The sequence below is a fragment of the Eubalaena glacialis genome, chromosome 1, assembly GCF_028564815.1.
Source record: "Eubalaena glacialis isolate mEubGla1 chromosome 1, mEubGla1.1.hap2.+ XY, whole genome shotgun sequence".
NCBI lineage: Eukaryota > Metazoa > Chordata > Mammalia > Artiodactyla > Balaenidae > Eubalaena > Eubalaena glacialis.
In genome coordinates this window covers 26,227,858-26,247,657 of record NC_083716.1, presented here as the reverse complement: position 1 = coordinate 26,247,657, position 19,800 = coordinate 26,227,858, and the positions used below count along the sequence as shown (strand labels likewise).

Here is a 19,800-nt window from a genome sequence, read left to right as displayed (position 1 = left end):
CTGGTCTGGGAAGATCCCACATGCCATGGAGCAACTAAGCCCGTGCACCACAACTACTGAAGCCCGCATGCCTAGAGCCCGTGCTCCTCAACAAGAGAAGCAGCCACCTCAATGAGAAGCCCGCGCACCACAACAAAGAGTAGCCCCCGCTCACCGCAACTAGGAAAAGCCCGTGTGCAGCAACGAAGACCCAACGCAGCCAAAATTAAATAAATAAAATTAAAAAAAATAATAATAAAGAAATAAAAAAATAAAAATAAGTGTTCTCTCTACATATATGGTCAAATGATTTTTGACAAGAATGTCTAGCCTATTCAGCAAGGAAAGAGCAATCTTTTCAACGGTGTTGAGAAAACTAGATGTCCACATGTGAAAGAATGAAGTTAGACCCTTACCTTATAACCACACACAAAAATTAACTCAAAATGGATCAAAGATCTAAATATTAAGAGCTAAAAACATAAAACACTTAGAACATTTTCATTATATTGGATTTACCAATATAATGAAATATTTCATTACATTTCAATGTATTTCATTATATTTCATTACGTTGGATTTGGCAATGACCTCTTGGATGTGAAATCAGCAAAACCACAGGCAACAGAAGAAAAAATAGATAAATTAGACTTCATCAAAATTAAAAACTTTTCTGCTTCAAAAGACACTATCAAGAGAGTGAAAAAACGACACACAGAATGAGAGACAGTATTTGCAAATCATATACCTGAAAAGGGATTAACATCTAGAATATTTAAAGAGCTCCTGCAACTCAACAACTACAACAAAACAAACAACCCATTTAAAAACTGGACAAAGGACTTTAAATAGATATTTCTCCAAATAAGATATACAAATGGCTAATAGGCACATGAAAGATGCTCAACATCACCAGCCATTAGGGAAATGTAAATCAAAAACCACAATGAGATACCACTTCACACCCATTAGGAAGACTATTTTCAAAACAAAAACAACAACAAAAACCTGAAAATAACAAGTGTTGGCCAGGATATGGAGAAATTGGAACCCTCCTGCATGGCTGATGGGACTGTAAAATGGTGCAGCCACTGTGGAAAACAGTGTGGCAGTCCCTCAAAAAGTTAAACATAGAATTACTATGTGATCCAGCAATTCCATTCCAGGGTATAGACCTAGAAAAACTGAAAGCAAGGACTTAAGCAGACACTTGTACACCAATGTTCATAGCAGCATTAGTCACAGTGGCCAAAAGGTGGAAGCATCCAAAGTATCCACTGACAGATGATGGATAAACAAAATATGTTATATAAATATAATGGAATATTATTCAGCCTTAGAAAGGAATGAATTCTGAGATATGCTACAACATGGATGAAATTTGAAAACATTATGACAAGAGATATAAGCCAGACATAAAAAGACAAATATTCTACAACTCTACTATTTATGTGAAATATACAGAATAGGTAAATTCACAGAGACAGAAAGTATACTAGAGGTTATAGGGACTGAAGGGAAGAGGAAATGGGGAGTTATTGCTTAATGGGTACAGAGTTTCTGTTTGGGATGATGAAAAAGTTCTGGAAATGGATAGTGGTGAAGGTTGCACAACACTGTGGATGTATTTAATGTCACTCAATTATACGCTTAAAAATGAAGAAATAGTAAATTTTACGTTATGAATATTTTACCACAAAAAAAAAAAGGGAAGAAAAAAGTGCTCTACCTTGTTTGAGATGTCTTCAGTGACAGTACACCAATACTATATAATACTTGTTACTTTAATTGTTTTTCCTCACCCCTTTAAATGCCTCTAATGCCAATAAGTTTGGTAGGAATATACAATTGCTGACAGAAACATGATCTGAGTGCTCTGGACTTTAGTCCAAGTAAATACACCATGCAAAAGAATGTTCATTTAAATGTCAAGTGAATTGAGTCAATTCCAGTTAACAATAAAACAAGATCAGAGTGCATCTACTATGCCTGAGAGGATAGGGTGAGAGATCAAAAGTCCTGAGATGCTTCTGCTAGTAGCAGATTTACCAAAACCAAGGACTAGTTTCTCTTAATTTCTTCCTTGATACTCCTAATAGCTTTATTCTATCTTCTCTCCCCACTTTAGGCTTGTTAATGAGAAGTGTTTAGCTTTGGCATAATTAAATTTCGTCCCCAGCGGCTAATGACATGGCCTAGAAAGGAGAGGAGGACAGAAAAATTCAAAAGGAGTCTAAAATATATTTTCAATCCCTCCCAAGATTTTTTAATTGAAAATAAGCATAATTTTATAATTCTAAAAATATAATACAGTATTTATACAGTACTCTTAAGGCTTCATTCCTTTAAGATTGCTTCTAAAAATTAAAGAAAGAAAAACTACGTAAAACTATAGTAGTCCCCCTTTATCTTTGGTGAATTCGTTCCAAGAGCCCCGGTGGATGCCTGAAACTGTAGACAGTACCAAACCTTACATATACTATGTTTTTTCCTATACATACATATCTCTGATAAAGCTTAATTTATAAATTAGGCACAGTAAGAGATGAACAATAATAACTAATAATAAAATAGAATAATTATAACAATATACTGTAATAAAAGTTATGCACACTCTCTCTCTCAAAATATCTTATTGTACATATTTAATGCCTTTTCCATCTTAACTAAGCACTCATCACACAAACGGTGGCCAAACTTTTGTAGTTTGAGGTGACAGCAGAACTAGCACGAGTTTCTATTTCCTTCTTCACAATTTCGCAAATATTCATTCTTACTGTAGATCTTAGTAACCTCAGCATGATTGTTTTCTTTCCTTATGAAGTTGAGAACTTTCACTTTTTCACTCAAAGGAAGCACTTAAAGGCTTCTCTTCAGCAAATATGAATTGCCAGCATCACTACTCTTGCTCTTTGGGGCCATTATTAAAAAAAAAAATAAAGGTCACTTGAACACAAGCACTGTGATATCATGACAGTTGATCTAATAACTGAGAGGGCTATTAGATGACTAACAGGGAGGATACACGGGACAAAGGGATGATTCACATCCTGGGTGGGATGGAGCAGGAAGGTGCGAGATTCCGTCGTGCTACTCAGAACAGCATGCAATTTAAAACTTATGAATTGCTTATTTCTGGAATATTCCATTAAAAAAAAAATTTTCTGACCACAGATGACTGTGGGTAAATGAAACCATGGAAAGTGAAACTGTAGGTAAGCGGCAACTACTATATCTGCAGTCTAAGAATGAGGATTACATTTAAATAGATACAAGAGCAAGATGGATTTCGCCCTAGGGAGAATTCCTATTTTGGGAACAAAACGAAGGATGATCTTTTATGCTTAAGAGTTTTTTTCTCTTATTAAGTTATCATCTAGAGGTAAGTAAATAATTTCTATACCTCTGATAGCTGGGAGCAGCATGAGAAATGGAAACTGCCCTGGGTTTAAATTTTAGCTATGAGTCTTAAGCCAATGTACAAGCTACATACAGGTCATTTTACCTGTTGACTTGGTGGCCTTATTTGTAAAATGGAGCTAGTAATCCCTACTTCAGAGGGTTGATATGAGGATTAAAAGGTACGCTGTACATAAAGTACATTTTCTAGCTCATAATAATACATGCTTAATAAATGTTTATTCTCTTCCTCCTGACAATTTTTCAGAAAAGATGGGGGAGACTAGACACTGCCCATGGCATCCACTATTTCTGAAATGGTAACAGAAATAAGGAACTTATTACTGGACTTAAATGGCTCAGAACCTGAAGGTGTTGAAGTTGGTAAAACATTGGAATGTGTCTCTTTGGGATCTTTGAGCCCAAGAGGGGAAACAAACAAACAAACAAAACAAACAAACAAAAAAACCACCAGACGTCTTAATTGAAAAAAGAAAAATCAAGATGATTTCCTAAATGAACCAAGTTAGAAATAGTAATACATTTTCATAATCCTAAACCAAGAGTCACTCTGTATTTGTGAAGGGCATTAAGTAAATATTAACAAATCTTCCCCCCACCCAAAAATGTTGTACTACTCTCCCTTGGGGTAAAACCTTCCAAAAACTTAACAATTCTACATATATAATTTTGATGTTAATTCCATGGAACTTACTGCATGTTTAAGTCTTTCATGCACCTGCAAAGGTCAACTAGTTCTTTCCACTTAAAAGAGTCTTATTGTTTCAAAAAAGCAAATAACTCCCCTTGCATTTATTAGAAGCATATCAGTGATATCTTTGTCATAAAGTAAAATTTTTTAATTTAAGTAAGGATCCTTTCTCAGAAATCTATTCCTTCAGCATGACCCTGCTAAGAAATAACCCTTCACTGAAAACACTGCTTTATTTCTACGGAAACATAATCTGATGCCAAATACCCCGTCATTAAAAATTTACTCAGAAAAGAACTTTAACTTTCTGTTAAGTTTGTGATCATTTGCAATACTTAAGAAGAAAATTCAAAAGAATGATTAAATATTCCACTACCATCTGTTTAGCACTCCAGGTTTTCCCACAAGATATAGGAGTACAAATGAGTTTAATATTGACACTTTTCTCCTTAGAGTTTCCCTTACGCTCAAGTTCAGTATATTAATATTTTGGTATCACCAGTCGGAGCTAGAAAACTACTTTCATTGCATTTATCATTTTATATACATTATTCCATTCAAACTTTATACCAATAGTTTATCCCTATACTCACTCTTTCCTTCTTTTTGGATTAAATGAAGGAACTGAGACTCAGGGAGGCTAAGTAACATGCTGGTGGCCAAGAGCTAGTACAAGGTAGAGCTGGGATCCAAACCCAAGTCTATCACACTCTGAGGTTTCTTCTTCTTCTCCAACCACATAGCCTCTAAGGTAAAGATGAAAAACAAGACTGGGCCTAAACTCAGAGTGTTATGGGACTTATCCCTCAAAACAGAAAGAGGGTTATTCTGGCTTTTTTTTTTTTAATCACTTTTTTATACCCAGATTACTCTCACTTAACAGCTACTGACTAGCATTTTGCTTGTTAAAGAAACCACATTTTGTAGATTAGCAGTCTGTCAGAAAGTGATGATCTGTAACTGTGAGGAGGTGATGTAAGTACATTATGTCACTCATTTAATCACAAAAGATTTTCTCATTTGAAACCTCAGCAATAAATTTCTGGGTATAATATTATAAAACTAAGTAACAGAATAGTAAGAGTAATGGAAACCACAGGTCTTTTTATGCCTATATGCCACTTGAAAAATGAACAAGCACTAAACCTTAAAAACTCCAATCCTCCTTTTGTTTTCTATTTTCACTCTTCTGTCCACTCTTAGTAACAACAAATTCAGCAACATAACATTTTTAGGAGTCCTCTATGCAAACAAAATCAAAGAAACAAAATTCACAAATAGTATAGATTGGTCCCTTCATTCTGTGGAGAGGGAGTAACTGGGTTAAAAACAACTTTCTTGCTCTCTGACAAGTCCAAAGACCTAATCTTAGGTCGACTATCAAGACCTTTTTTGGCTTGATTTGTCCTGGAGAATGCACTTACAAGTCTGATCCATCTGTCTGTCCCACTTAAGCACAAAAAGGCTAAAGATCACTCTCAGAAAAAGACCACAAACAAATTCTGAGGTCTAGAAAGGACCTACACTAGGGCAACTTAATAAAATAGGAAACCAGAGCACTCAACAGGTCTAATTAAGGGGAAGAGAAGCCAAGGGAAAAGAAAAACACTTATCTGCAGAGGAAGCCAAAAATGCAAAGGACCAGTTTCTAATATACATCATGTGGAAAGAATGTTGATAAAGTAATTGGGGTGAGAGAGGAATTATAAATAGGCCTAATAGGTACTTTTTATTTAAAACATAGTCCACCATTAGTCAGTGGCAAAGCTAATATACAAGACTAAGTATGACCTAGACTCTAAACATTGACTTTCATATATAAACTCATCTGTACTTAGTAGAAAAACTGGTTAAACCATAATTAATGTACATAATCCCATTAGAGAAATAAAGTGTTAATCTACAGTATTACAGAGATGGAGCTAAATAAATATGAATACTGGCATTAATTCTCTAGGCAGATTTCAGGATTAAAACTGATTTAGGTCCAAAAGTTTTTTGTTTGGGAGTTTTAATTTTTATCTTATATAAAAATGTCAATCTTACATAGATATCCTGCAAATAAACTAATAAAAACAAAAATGTATAGCTTGCTTTAATTATAGGGATAGCTGATGGATGATAAAGGGATCTTCTCTAAAAAACTGTTTGTGCTATGAGGCTGACATTCAGATCAGATGAAGATAATGAGGTTCCCATCAGAATGGATTTGATACTGAACACTGTGATTCACTTCATTCAGGGGAATAAATGTACCAAACTGTAAGCAAAATCATAAAATTTTTAAAAATTAATATAAGTAAGGCCATCAATTTCTCTTTTAATAAACTAAACAAACAAACAAACAAAAAACGCCACAACTTAACTTCATTCTACCAAAGGTCCATATAATTTACTTTTGGAAAATTACAAGTTTGGAATAATTATATACATACAGCTTAACATTCTTAGAGTCCATGTATGTATTCTTGCCTCAATTATCCTCTTCCTTATTTATTAATGACAAATCAAAGTTTTAAATGATTATTCATCACTAAATCTATCAACCCCAACATTTGACATGAAGAACATGAGGATTATTCAAAGCCAATTTTCTTACCTATCAATATGAATCAAAGGTGAAAAATCAGAGCTAACCCAAACCATGACACCCCTCCTCCCAAAGAAGGTCTCCTGTGGCCATTTTCTAGACCAAAAACAGAACTGTATCCTTATGAAAATAGCTTAAGTCTCCACAATTAGACCCCATTCCCAACACTTTCTATGAAAAAGACATGTATATTTCAAACATTTGTAAACAGGGGAAAAGAAACGTTGAGAAAACCTATGTAACTGTTTTCTGAGAAGAAATTTAGGCAAAGTTTACAGCGTGATAAGGTAGGCCCTGAGCCGGTAACCACCCTCTCTCACTGAATGTACCATTCCAAAACATGACTGCCATTTGAGATGTGATGTCCTATCCAGACACTTCAGAAGCATCAATCCTAGCCTTACTATCAATTTCACTACATTCTAACTCTGAAAACTAGTAATCCATCTATGCTGTAAATGATAACTCTGTATCACTCAAAATATTGTTTGCCAGAATAGCCAATTCATAGATTATGCTAATAGCAATTTTAGAGCATATCTAATAATTTCATTTCATATAAAATGAACATTTATTGGCTTGTTCCTTCCCCCAATAAAAAAAAGCAAATGGTTATTGAATGTCTTCTCTAGTTAGGAATAGTATACAAGAGGGTAGCTATTTATTGTAACTGCTACTATTTATTAAGCACTTAATATACACTGAAATTATACTGAAAAAAAGGCTAAAACAACCAATTCCCTAATCCCACGAACTCTGAAGTCAAAATATACAGGGGGAAAAAAATTGAAAGAAAGTGCATTGTGCCACATTTCATTCTGCACAAAGAATCAGCATTTTCCAGTAACACCTGAAGCAAGAAAGTAGGCCAACAACATAAAAAATGTTAATGGTGCTAAGAGTTAGAATACAGAAGCAAAACAATCAAACTTAAAAATTATCATCAGAAATAAAAATGGTTAATGCCTAGGTCCTAATAAAAAATATAAACCAAATAAAGATAATGATGTCTGGAATATCTGGATAATACTTTATTAATTTTATAAGTAACTACCTTTTTTTTTAACTACCGTTTTTATAGTTAACAATTATCATAAAAGCAGGTTGTAACCTCAGAGTTATAAATAATTACTTTAAAATCACCTTGGGGCTTCCATGGTGGCACAGTGGTTGAGAATCCGCCTACTAATGCAGGGGACACGGGTTCGAGCCCTGGTCTGGGAGGATCCCACATGCCGCGCAGCAACTGGGCCCGTGAGCCACAATTACTGAGCCTGCGCATCTGGAGCCTGTGCTCCGCAACAAGAGAGGCCGCGATAGTGAGAGGCCCGCGCACCGCGATGAAGAGTGGCCCCCGCTTGCCGCAACTAGAGAAAGCCCTCGCACAGAAACGAAGACCCAACACAGCCATAAATAAATAAATAAATAAATAAAATTTAAAATCACCTTTAAATTTAAATCTTCCTCATTCTCATGCACTCACTGAAACCAAAAGGTGGTTCTTTGGGGGAGGACTGATAACATAGATAAACCTCTGGCTAGATTGCTGAAGGAAAAAAAAAAAAAAAAAAAAAAGGCACAAATTACCAGTATCAGGAATGAAAACAGGAACATTACTACAGATCCTACAGACATCAAAAGAATAATAAAAAAAATTATGAATAATTTGATGCCAATAAATTTTAAACTTAGATGAAATGGCACAAATTATCAAAATTAATCCAAGAAGAAATAGAAACTGACTTGCCCTATATCTATGTTTAAAAGTTGAATGTAGGGCTTCCCTGGTGGCGCAGTGGTTGAGAATCTGCCTGCTAATGCAGGGGACACGGGTTCGAGCCCTGGTCTGGGAAGATCCCACATGCCACAGAGCAACTAGGCCCATGAGCCACAACTACTGAGCCTGCGTGTCTGGAGCCTGTGCTCTGCAACAAGAGAGGCCGCGATAGTGAGAGGCCCACGCACCGCGATGAAGAGTAGCCCCTGCTTGCCACAACTAGAGAAAGCCCTCGCACAGAAACGAAGACCCAACACAGCCAAAAATAAATAAATTAATTAAAAAAAAAAAAAAAAAGCTTCTTTCCTTCTGCCCCCCCCCCAAAAAAAAAAAAAGTTGAATGTATAATTTGAAACCTTCCCACAAAAAGATAACTCCAGGCCTACATGGTTTCACTCCTATCAAATATTTAAGGAAAAAATAATACCAATCCTACCCAAGCTTTCCAAAAATAAGAAAATGAAATGGGGGAATTCCCTGGCAGTCCAGTGGTTAGGACTCTGTGCTCTTACTGAGGAGGGCCCAGGTTCGATCCCTGGTTGGGGAACTAAAATCCCACAAGCTGCGAGGCACTGCCAAAATACAAACAAACAAAAAAAAAAAAGAAAAGAAAAGAAAAAGGGAAAGCGAAATGGTTTCCAACTCAGTATATGAAGTCAGCATTACCCTAAAACCAAAATTAGACAGACATTACAAGAAAACTTATCAACTAATACCCCTCATGAACAGAATGCAAAAATCCTCAACAAAATATTGGCAAATCAAATTTGCCAATAAAAAAAAAATAAAAGGTACATGACCAAGAAGGATTTATTCCAGGAATGCAAAATTGGTTTAACATTCAGAAATCAATCAATGCCATTCACCCTTTTAACAGACTAAAAAAGAAAAACCATATGATCATCTCAATTCAGGCAGAAAAATATTTGATGAAATTTAGCACCCATTCATGTTAAAAAAAAAAAAAAAACTCTCGGAAAACTAAGAATAAAAGGGAACTTCCTCAACCTAACAAAAATCATCTACAAAAAACCTGCAACCAACATCATACTTAATAGTGAAAAACTAAACATTCTCTCCTTAAGATCAAGAACACCCAAGGAGGTCAATTCTCAATACCTCTATTCAACATGGTATTATGGTTTTAGTCAGTGCAATGGGGCCAAATTTTTTTTTAATAAGCTATATATAGATTGGAAAGGAAAAAGTAAATTATTTGCAGACCATATGATCATATATGTAGATAATTGTAAGGAATCTACAAAAGAGCTCCCAGAACTATTGAATAATAAGCAAATTAAGCAAGTCATAGGACACAAAAATAAGCTGCATTTCCAAATGAAAATGACAAAAAAATAGAAAATGAAGTTTAAAACACCATTTACAACTACATAAAAATATGACTTAACAAATGAATTTGACAAAATATGTATAAGACCTTTACACCAATTATCACAAAAAAATTGCTAAAAGATAAGAAAGAAGATTAGGTAAATGGAATGATGTATTAATGTTCATGGACTGGAAGATTCTATGTAGTTAAGATGTCAATTTTCCACAAAGGGAACAAGGGATCAAGACAATCCTAATCAAGATCCCACTGGGCTGTTTTGAAAAAGTGATAAGCTTATTCTAAAATTTATACAGTAATGTGAAGGACCTAGAATATCAAAACAATTCGAGAAAAGAATAAAGTTAGAGGACTTAACACTACCTGACTTCAAGACTAACTATAAAACCCACAATAATCAATCAAGACCATGTGATATTCACTTAGACCAATGGAATAGAATGTCAATAGACATACCAACACATATTGGTCAATATATTCAGAAGGTATATATCTGACAAAGGACCAGTATTCAGAATATATAAAGAACTTCTATAGCTTGAAAATAAAAAGACAAACAACCCAATTAAACCATGCACATTTGAATAGGCACTTCACAAAAGAAATACAAATAGCCAATAAGTACATGAAGATTTTCAACATCACTAGTTAACAGAGAAATACGAAGTAAAATCACAGTGAAATAACACTACATATTCACTATAATGGCTAAATTCAAAGGACTGACAATGTCAAGTGTAAACAAGGAGTGAAGCAACTAGAAATCGCATGTTTGCCGAGTAGAAATTTAAAACGGTATCACTACTTTGAAAAACCATTTGTCAGTTCCCTACAAGGTAAACATAATCTGGCAATTACACTCCTAAGTATTTTCCCAGGAAAAAAATAAAAATATATATCCACAAAAAGACTTGTACACCACCAATGTTCTTAACAGTTTTACTCACAATAGCCCCAAACTGGAAACAACCCAAATGCTCATCAACAGATAAAAGGATAAACAAATTGCAGTACAAAAACAAAGGACTACTACTTGGCCTCCCCTCCAAAAAAAAAAGTAAAGTTTAAAGAGAAAGGAGAATTTCATAATTTTGACTGGTTAACATCCCTAGTAGTAAGACCTATCAACATTATGTACCCCTGGTATCATGCTCTAAGAAGGGCACATCACTTCTGTGGTATTCTTCCCAAATATGCATAATACTTCAATCTATTCATGAAGAAACATCAGACAAACCCGAATTGTGAAATATGCTACAAAAATACCTAACCAGTACTCTTTAAAGTGTCAAAGCAATGAAAGACATAGGAAGTGTCACAGAAGAGACAAAGGATATATGACAACTAAATGCAATGTGAGATTCTGGTTTGGATCTTGGATTGGAATAAAGGACTTTAGTGTAAAAACTGAATAAAGTCTATAGTTCAATTAACAGTACTGTACTAATGTTAATTTCTTAGTTTTTATAATTGTACTACAGTCAACCATGATCAAGTAAGATGTTACCATTAGGAGAGACTAAAGGCAAACTCTTATTTTTGCAGCTCTTCCATAGGTCTAAAAATATTTGAAAATAAAAAGTTTAAAAAGTTAGGGGTAAAAAAAGAATGAACTGCCTACTGACAGACACACATGAATAAATCACGAAAAAAATTATGCTAAGCAAAAGAAGCCAGAAACAAGAGTACATTAGAATATGATTCCATTTACATGAAATTCTGGAAAGGTAAAATTAATCTGTAGTGACAAAAAGCTCTGAGGCAAAGAGTGGGGCCGGAGAGAGAAGTAACTTCAAAAAGGCAGTGAGGGAACTTTCTCGAGTGATGGAAAAATTCTATATCTTGATTGTGGCAGTGGTTACACAGGTGTATACATTTTATCAAACTCAATCTATATACTTAAAATGCATGTATTTTATTGTATGTAACTTATTCCTCAATACAGTTTATTAAAATTTTAAAAATAAGTTCATATTTGAAAGTATTTAACTTGAATTATTAGTGTATATTTTATACTGGGTAAACTAAAATACTATGGTTGATTCTTAAACTGATATATTAAAACTTATGCACCCAAATTGTTCATTCAATAAATATTTACCGGGCAACTACTATATGTCAGGCTTTAGGCAACACAAAGGATATAAATGTGAAAAAGAAAGCCCTTACCCTTGAGGAATTCACAGGCCAAAGGGGAGGCATGCAAATGAACAAAAGCTGCAAGTGACATACAAATTGCTCTGGGGAATGATATAGCAAGGTGTCAGGATTGCACAGAAAAGGCAATGTCTCAGAAAAGTCTTCAGAAAGAATACAGGCCCTTTCCATGAATTCACCCTGTGAGGCTATTACACTTATTTCAGGGATATTTATCGAAGCTTTCAAAAAACACTTCTTTTAGTCTTGTCTCTCTACTTCATGGCATATTTTTCTGATGAAAAGTCCTTAGCACTTCAAGGGTGCAGTTTGTTTGTTAAAATTACCAAAAGTTATTGACAGACAAATTTAATGAATACCATTCTGGAAAACAGGTGACAGGTATGAAGTCAATAAACTTGTTTTCCTACATGCTTTATGAAGTGAAGGCAATACCACAGGGTAGTACCAATGTTTTTCATCCAACATAGAACTGTTGGAAGAATATATAGTCTCTCAAGGGGGCTACTTTAAAGAGCTTTGCCCTTTTGAGTGCTTAAGTCTCGGTTTGTTTGGGGGGGTGCTTATTACTTTGAAATTATACCTCACTATAAACTGTCAATATTCAAAATAATAATTTAAATTTATTATATACATATATATCATATACATATATAAACACGATGCTTAAGTTTGAATCGTAGTTCAGCTATATCACAGCTAAATGTTTTTAGACAAAGTCCTTAAAAAATCAGCATCTGCTGTAAAATGAAGACAATAATAGTAGTATCTGCCTCATAGGATTTTGTAAATATTAAATAAGTGATGTGAATGAGATAATCTACGTACTAAATGAAATAACCTATGTAAAACACTTAGAACAGGGCTTGGCATATAATAAGCACTTAATAAATGTTAATAATTATTGTTACGTATAAGCAAAGTATATTAGTGTCTAGACTAAGAGTAAGCATTAAAATATAAAGTGGGATTACAAAAAAAAAAGCATATAAAAAGAAGAAACCATAAGGTAGCTTTAAAGTTTAGAAACTAAGATTCAGTGACTTTTTTGTTAAACAAGAGAATTCTTTTTTAAATTATTCTATGGGAATATACATTTATCTCAATGTTCAGTAACAAAATGTGCCAGGCACGTTACAGGTTTCCAATAAATACTTATTGAATTGAACTACTTCAATACAGTGAGACTGTCTTAATAACCAAAAAAAAAAGTCTGTCACGTTTCAGCCCCATTAACTTCTACTTCTGCTTTAGTTAATATCCCTTTCAGCTGCCAAACTACCTTGCCATTCTTTTCCCTGGAGAGTAGAATTCTAGAAAGGAGAGAGAATGCAAGATTTTCTCCCAATTTGGACAGGAAGATCTACATTGAGAAAGTATAGCGCTTCGAACTGCTTTCTGACAAGTATACCTAAAAGTGTCTGTGTCCAATTAGGAAAATATAAAAGAATCTAACTGCTGCAAAAACAGCTTTAAGGCAATAGAATACCAAATAAATAACAAAGAATATAGAGGGAAGAAAGAGAAATTCAAATCAAGTCAGTGTATATTTTCAATATAGAACTTGTTTGGTAAAATATCATACCCACATATATGTGGCAAGTACCTATAAACTACATGTGTTCATTTTTGTACATTTATATTATTCACTTATATTTGTAGCCTAAATTGAACATCAAATTGAGATTTGTCTAATTTGAGATGATATAAACCTTCTAATAATGTTATATAAAGTTTCTGAACATAAGTAAATTAATACATCTTAATGTTTTTGTGTACTTAAAGACAGTATTTTTTAGAGAAAATTTCTGAAAGATTCTTTTCTGAGTGTCACAGTTGTCTACATGTGCGTGTACATACATATATGCACATGTGCTCAACTCAGTTCTTCATCCCTACTTTTCTTTTTAGTTTTTTTTTTAACTGAAGTACAGTTAGTTGATTTACAATGTTGTGTTAGTTTCAGGTGTACAGCAAAGTGATTCAGTTATATATCTATATATATATATGTATTCTTTTTCAGATTCTTTTCCATTATAGGTTACTACAAGATATTGAATATAGAATATAGTTCCCTGTGCTATACAGTTGATCCTTGTTCATCCCTACTCCTTCTTAAATTAAATGACATTTTTGTCAGACTGCAAATATTTTAATAAAAACTTCATAAGTTCTGAACAGATGTTGCAACTATTGGCTAATACATTGAGTATTTCAAATATATCTCAGAGATATGAAGGGAAAAACAGCAGAATGCTGGTGTTTAAGGTCTATTTGATAATGAACAAAGTAATAGCTTTAGTTTTTAAAAAGTCTTTACATAGTATATGTGCAATCACTTCAATAGAAAATCAACACATTTTTCATTTGTCTTAAGAAAATATTAAAAATTTTAACTGATAAACATTTACCAGTGGTAGAGAGATACAAAATTCCATCCTTGAAGAACAGCTTAATAGAGTAAAAGCCAAAAGTGCCCAAATATACACATTAATGTATAATTTCATCATATCATTTCTTACCAGGGTCTCTAAAATAATTTAGCACTTGTTCTACCTATCTCTACAATCTAGATCTCAAGGACATCTGGTAATTTCAATATTCACAAATCTCAATGAAAGAGATTGAGCTAAATATATGACTGGCAGCTAAATATATGACTACGTCAACAAGTGTTTATTGAATGGCCTACTGTGTTATATCCAAAGTAGTAGTTCTTAAGCAATCAGAAAGTGCTACTTACCAGCAAGTGTATAATCCATATCAAAACCAAAACACTTTATTTTTTCCATGGCTAAACTTCGGTTCACAAACACCCTAAAGAAAGGAGTAAAAAATGATATCTCAGTTAACACTGAAACAACAAAAAAAATTAAGTTCAATGGAATTATTGGGCTCTCTTTCTAGAATTCATTTAAATACCAATATTAAGAGTCATAATATAAATTATTCAAGTCCTCCTTATACCATAAGTGACATCAGATATTATACAAAAGTACATAAATTTCCTTATTGTGTCTTGATTTTAATGATGCCATGTACTCAAGTTTTCAGAGAATCAGCTCTCCTTTTCTAAGTCAGACCCCATAAAATAAGCTTATTTCTGAGATTTTATAATTCATTCACTCATTCATTTATAATTTATTTCATAAACAGAGGTTCATTTAAAGCCTACCATATACCAGACACTAAAGACACAAATATAAACAGATTCATGTGACAAATACTTACTGAATGCCTATTATATGCCAGATACTGTGATATGACAGAGAACAAAAGAATACCTGCCCTCATGGAACTTATATTTTAACTTACAATCTCTATCCTTGAGGAATTCAGCATAGCAGGAGAGAGACTTATAAGCAAATAATTATAGCAATTCAATAAATGCTATAAAATAACATGCAGGAGAGAAAACAAGTTGTTTAGAGACCAGACGAGATATCTGAGCTGATTTTAACAATTAGTAGAAGTTTTCCAGTAGGACAAAGCAAGAAGGGCATTCCAGACAGAATGACAAAGGAAAGACAGGGTTTGTAATGAATCAAAAAACATTTACTGAGGCTGGAGCTGGGTTTTCTTTGGTTTTATTTTTGTTTGTTTTTGCAAACGGAAGTTTTCCAGAGGAGAAGGGAAAGAGGCAACAAAGGTTATGAAGGTAAAAAAGGATAGCAAGGGTCAAATTAATGAAGACTTTGTATGTCACATTAGAGAGTTTGGACTTTATCCTGCAGGCAAGAACAAATTATCAGATTTTGATGAAATGAAATAATCAGATTCAAATTTCAGAAAGATCGCTATGAAGACACAGAGAAAACTAAACATATAATAGTATGGTGGATCATCACCATGATGGTGCTTGCGGTAAGTTTTAATCACCTCTGAAAATAAGGATACCCCCTCCATCTGATCCCAAAGTATGGTGGCCAAAATTACTGAATGGTTTATCCTCTTATTACCAAACCTCTTCTTTGCCTTCATTTCATAAGTAGCTATGAGAAATGAGAATGCTACAAATCACCCAGGAAACTTGGTAGAAATAAAGATACCTGGGCTGGGCTTCCCGCATTAACAATATAGGTCAGTAGTCTCCAAAGAGGAGTGACTGCACCTGGGGATACAGAAGACTCCACTGGGATACAGAAGAAAATATTACAGCTTCTACTCAAATTTATCTCATCATTTTAAAATGTCTAATTTGTGTATGTTTTCTACTACATACAAGTAAGAATAGTAGTGTAGATAATTTATAAATAAGCACACACAGGGATGAATGCTCCATATTTTAACTGTGAAATACTCAAGCGTTTGGAAACCACTAATCTAGATAATGACTTTTTAAAAAAACTCTTCACCAACTCAAATATTACTGTTTTAAACTTTAATAGAAAGTTTTCCTCTCATCTCAGAATGTATGCACCAATTTTATTATTTTTTTAACTTTTTATTTTATATTCGAGTATAGGCAATTGACGATGTTGTGATAGTTTCAGATGCACAGCAAAGGGACTCAGCCATATATATGCATGTATCCATTCTCCTCCAAACTCCCCTCCCATCCAGGCTGCCACATAACACTGAGCAGAGTTCCCTGATATGCACCAATTTTAAATGCAGACAAATAATCAAATATTTGCTTAAAAATATTTTAATAGGGGACTTAAAAATCAATAGGTCCTTGAATTCAGAAATGTTATCTTCTAAAAAATATGAAAATCATTTCTTACCTCATAGTGCACTATGCACACTAGATTAGCTTTATAAAACTCTTAGTTCCTGAGAGAGATGTTATATAAAACATCTACACTTTCTTTCCCTAAGAAAACCTGGTATTCTGTAAAATCAACATTTACTTTGATTAGGTTAATAATGGATGGGAGGGGAAGAGTAGGGAATAGCTGAAAGATACAGGGAACTAGAGGATAAATGACACCTACCCAAATCTTTAAAAAAAACAAAAACAAACCCAAACTCCAACTATATCACCATGACCCTTCTACCACTTCATCAAACTTCACTCTATTTCTACTGATTGGAGCATCTACTTTATTATCACCTTTTTCCAGTTATATAAATCCTTATGAAGGCACAAGAGAGGGAAAAGACACCGAGTAATGGTTTTAACTCTGGAAACACACTGAAGCTCAGGCTTTTCAAACACACTCAATTCAGGCTAGGGGGCCAACTGGATCAAATCCTTGATCAGAGCCCAAACAGCTGACATGCCTAAAATATTCTATGGGAATTCAGACAGGAACAGACTGGGAAGATTTTTCTATCCAGGAGAGATATATGTGGAGCCACATAATAAAAGAAACAGCTTTGATTCTGATAGAAGAATGATGCAAGCTGGTTTTAGGCACAGCTAAAATCACAGAAAAAAAAAGATACTTTGCTAGTATCACTCAATCACTGATAAAGGTAGAAAGAAACTATCAACAGACCCAGCTAGATAGCTTACCCGTTTCTTTCTCGTCCAGAAGAGAGGTTAAGCCTGTATTCCTTTTCATATTTTTTAAGGATATAGAGATCATAATGTACCTTAGGTATTATCCAGAGAAACTCTGGGAATGATATATATCAGGAATAAGAAAATCTGTTTTTTCTGTGAAAATAATCGTTGCTAAATATCCATCAAATCACACTCTTTCCTTGTTGACTAACTGGTCACTTTATTCAATCAACACATTTGTTGAATGCTTATTACAAAGCAAGTACCATTTTATGACATATATCCTAGAAGCTGTCCTTCAGGAAGTAGCTAAAACTAGCAAAGACTTTCTAGATGTCTAAAATTAGAAAATAACACATTTTTCTATGAAACCAAATATCCTTCATCTTTTCATTTTCATTTAAAATAAGTACCCTCACCCACAGAAGCAACTCCTGAATTTAAAAAAGAAACAATCACTCCTGTCTCCCCGTCTAATTTACTCCTATTATGAAACAAAAAGAAAAACCTCACATATATTCTCATCTCTCCTTTTCTTTCCCTAATTTATGCTACAACATGGGAGATGGGGGCAATAGGGAATTAAATCTAATTCGTACATGAATATCTAAAGTGCATAAGCAAAGCTATGATGACAAAATGGAACAGCTGCATTATAGAGAACTGTAGTAATATATATGCTATGATTTACAAAGATAATAAACATCCAAATGCTGAAAGTATGCACTGACTTCAGCAGAGAGGCAGCCTTGAGCCAGAAATACCACGTCTCCAGAACATAGTCTTAAAGAGAAACTGATCTCTTGGCCTCAAACTAATAACTATTCTTTACTATTATAATAAAAGAAAGTGTTAGGTACTATATCAATTAAAAGACTGGCTCACTGTTCCACCACACATTTAAAACGAAAATATCATATCTGCTTGGGGAATCCAAAAATTTCTATTGGTCCCAGGACCTTGACTGTATCTTTGTCAATGCCAGTCAACTTGTGTCACTTTTCTAAATTATTAACCAGTGGAACATACTCCACCTCTATCTTCAAGAGCCTGAATATATTTGTGAAACTAACTTTCCGAAGCTTGCTTTAAATAAAGCACAAAGTTGCCACCCTAGAAAGCATGACTGAACTAAAAGCATCCAACCTTAAAATGCAATTATCAGCCAGAAATTCCTACATACTAAGTCATTTGCAAGATATAGATTTGAGCATTAAAACAAGAGACACAATCTTTAGGAGACAGACCCATAAACACTATAAAACCAGGCACAGACTTCAACACAAAGACAAATGTAACAGTTTTTACTATCATATAACACTGCAGTAAGGCATAAAACTTGAAGAAATGCTATCCAAATAAATATAGATATTAATAAAAAGAAATAGGACTATTAATATAACGTGCTTTAAGAACAGGGATCTAGTATTCTTACACTTAAGGAACATGAACATGCAATTTACTAAATTTGGAATTTTGTAAATAGCAAGCTCTTAATGGTTTTGAGATATAACTCATAATTCAAAGCAGTATTACCTCATCTGTCACTGGTTGCCGTTCTGCAAAGTGTGAAACTATCAGAGTCAACTAGTTCTTGAAGTCACATAACAAAATTCTTCTTCAAGACCCTAGTATAATTTTTTGTGTGTGACTTTAACCTTACTTGAAAAAGACTGTTTTAGTCTGAACCAGGCCCCCTCAACAGCATGTATCTTCTGAGACGGTGTTGGAGAAAACACCTCTGTGTCTAATTTAACTTGTCATTGGATATCACTGTTGCTCCACACAAATCCATTTGGAATAGAATTTCTTTGGCACCGGTGAACTTTATCCCTAGCTCCTCCCCCTGCCTAAGAGTCACAAGTTCCTGGCCAAAGGCCCAATAACAGTTACTGCAACAATAAATGAGAAAAAGGATACAAGTAAAAAATCTTCCTAGGCATGTTTTGGTTATGGGTTTGTGTAATTATATTACTCAAAGTTTGTTACAATCAAAGAAAAGAAAAAGTTACAATGCTTTTTGGAGAGTGCCAAATTTAGATTACCAACCAAATGGTGCGTGGGTGTGTGTGTGTTAATTAACAGAAAAATGCTATAATGCGAAGTTTTGTTGAAAACCTAATTTAGTATCTTTTCTCCCCAACTAGTTTCTATTTCTGCTATGGCACTCTCATTTTCCCTTCAAGCCTAAAATCTAGTTAACATCTTTTGATTCTTTCCTCTCCCTCAAATCCATATCATCTCACTTGCCTTCATTTAAATTTCCAAATGTCTCTAATCCAGATCTTCCATTCAACTTAAACTGCTAACAATTTGTCCAGGTCCTCATTAACTCTCCAGCAATCATCTCTCAATTGCTCTGCCTGCACACTAATGCCAAATT

General features: G+C 34.0%; 1 protein-coding gene across 2 annotated transcripts in view; it reads right to left on the bottom strand.

Moving 5' to 3' along the window:
* NT5C2 (5'-nucleotidase, cytosolic II) overlaps nt 1-19,800 on the bottom strand; it is a 104,111-nt gene that overhangs the window by 29,024 nt on the left and 55,287 nt on the right. For both annotated transcript variants that reach the window (XM_061193736.1, XM_061193738.1), the window contains one exon: nt 14,709-14,782. In XM_061193736.1, coding sequence (XP_061049719.1) covers nt 14,709-14,782 — 74 coding nt within the window. The remainder of the gene's footprint in view (nt 1-14,708; nt 14,783-19,800) is intronic.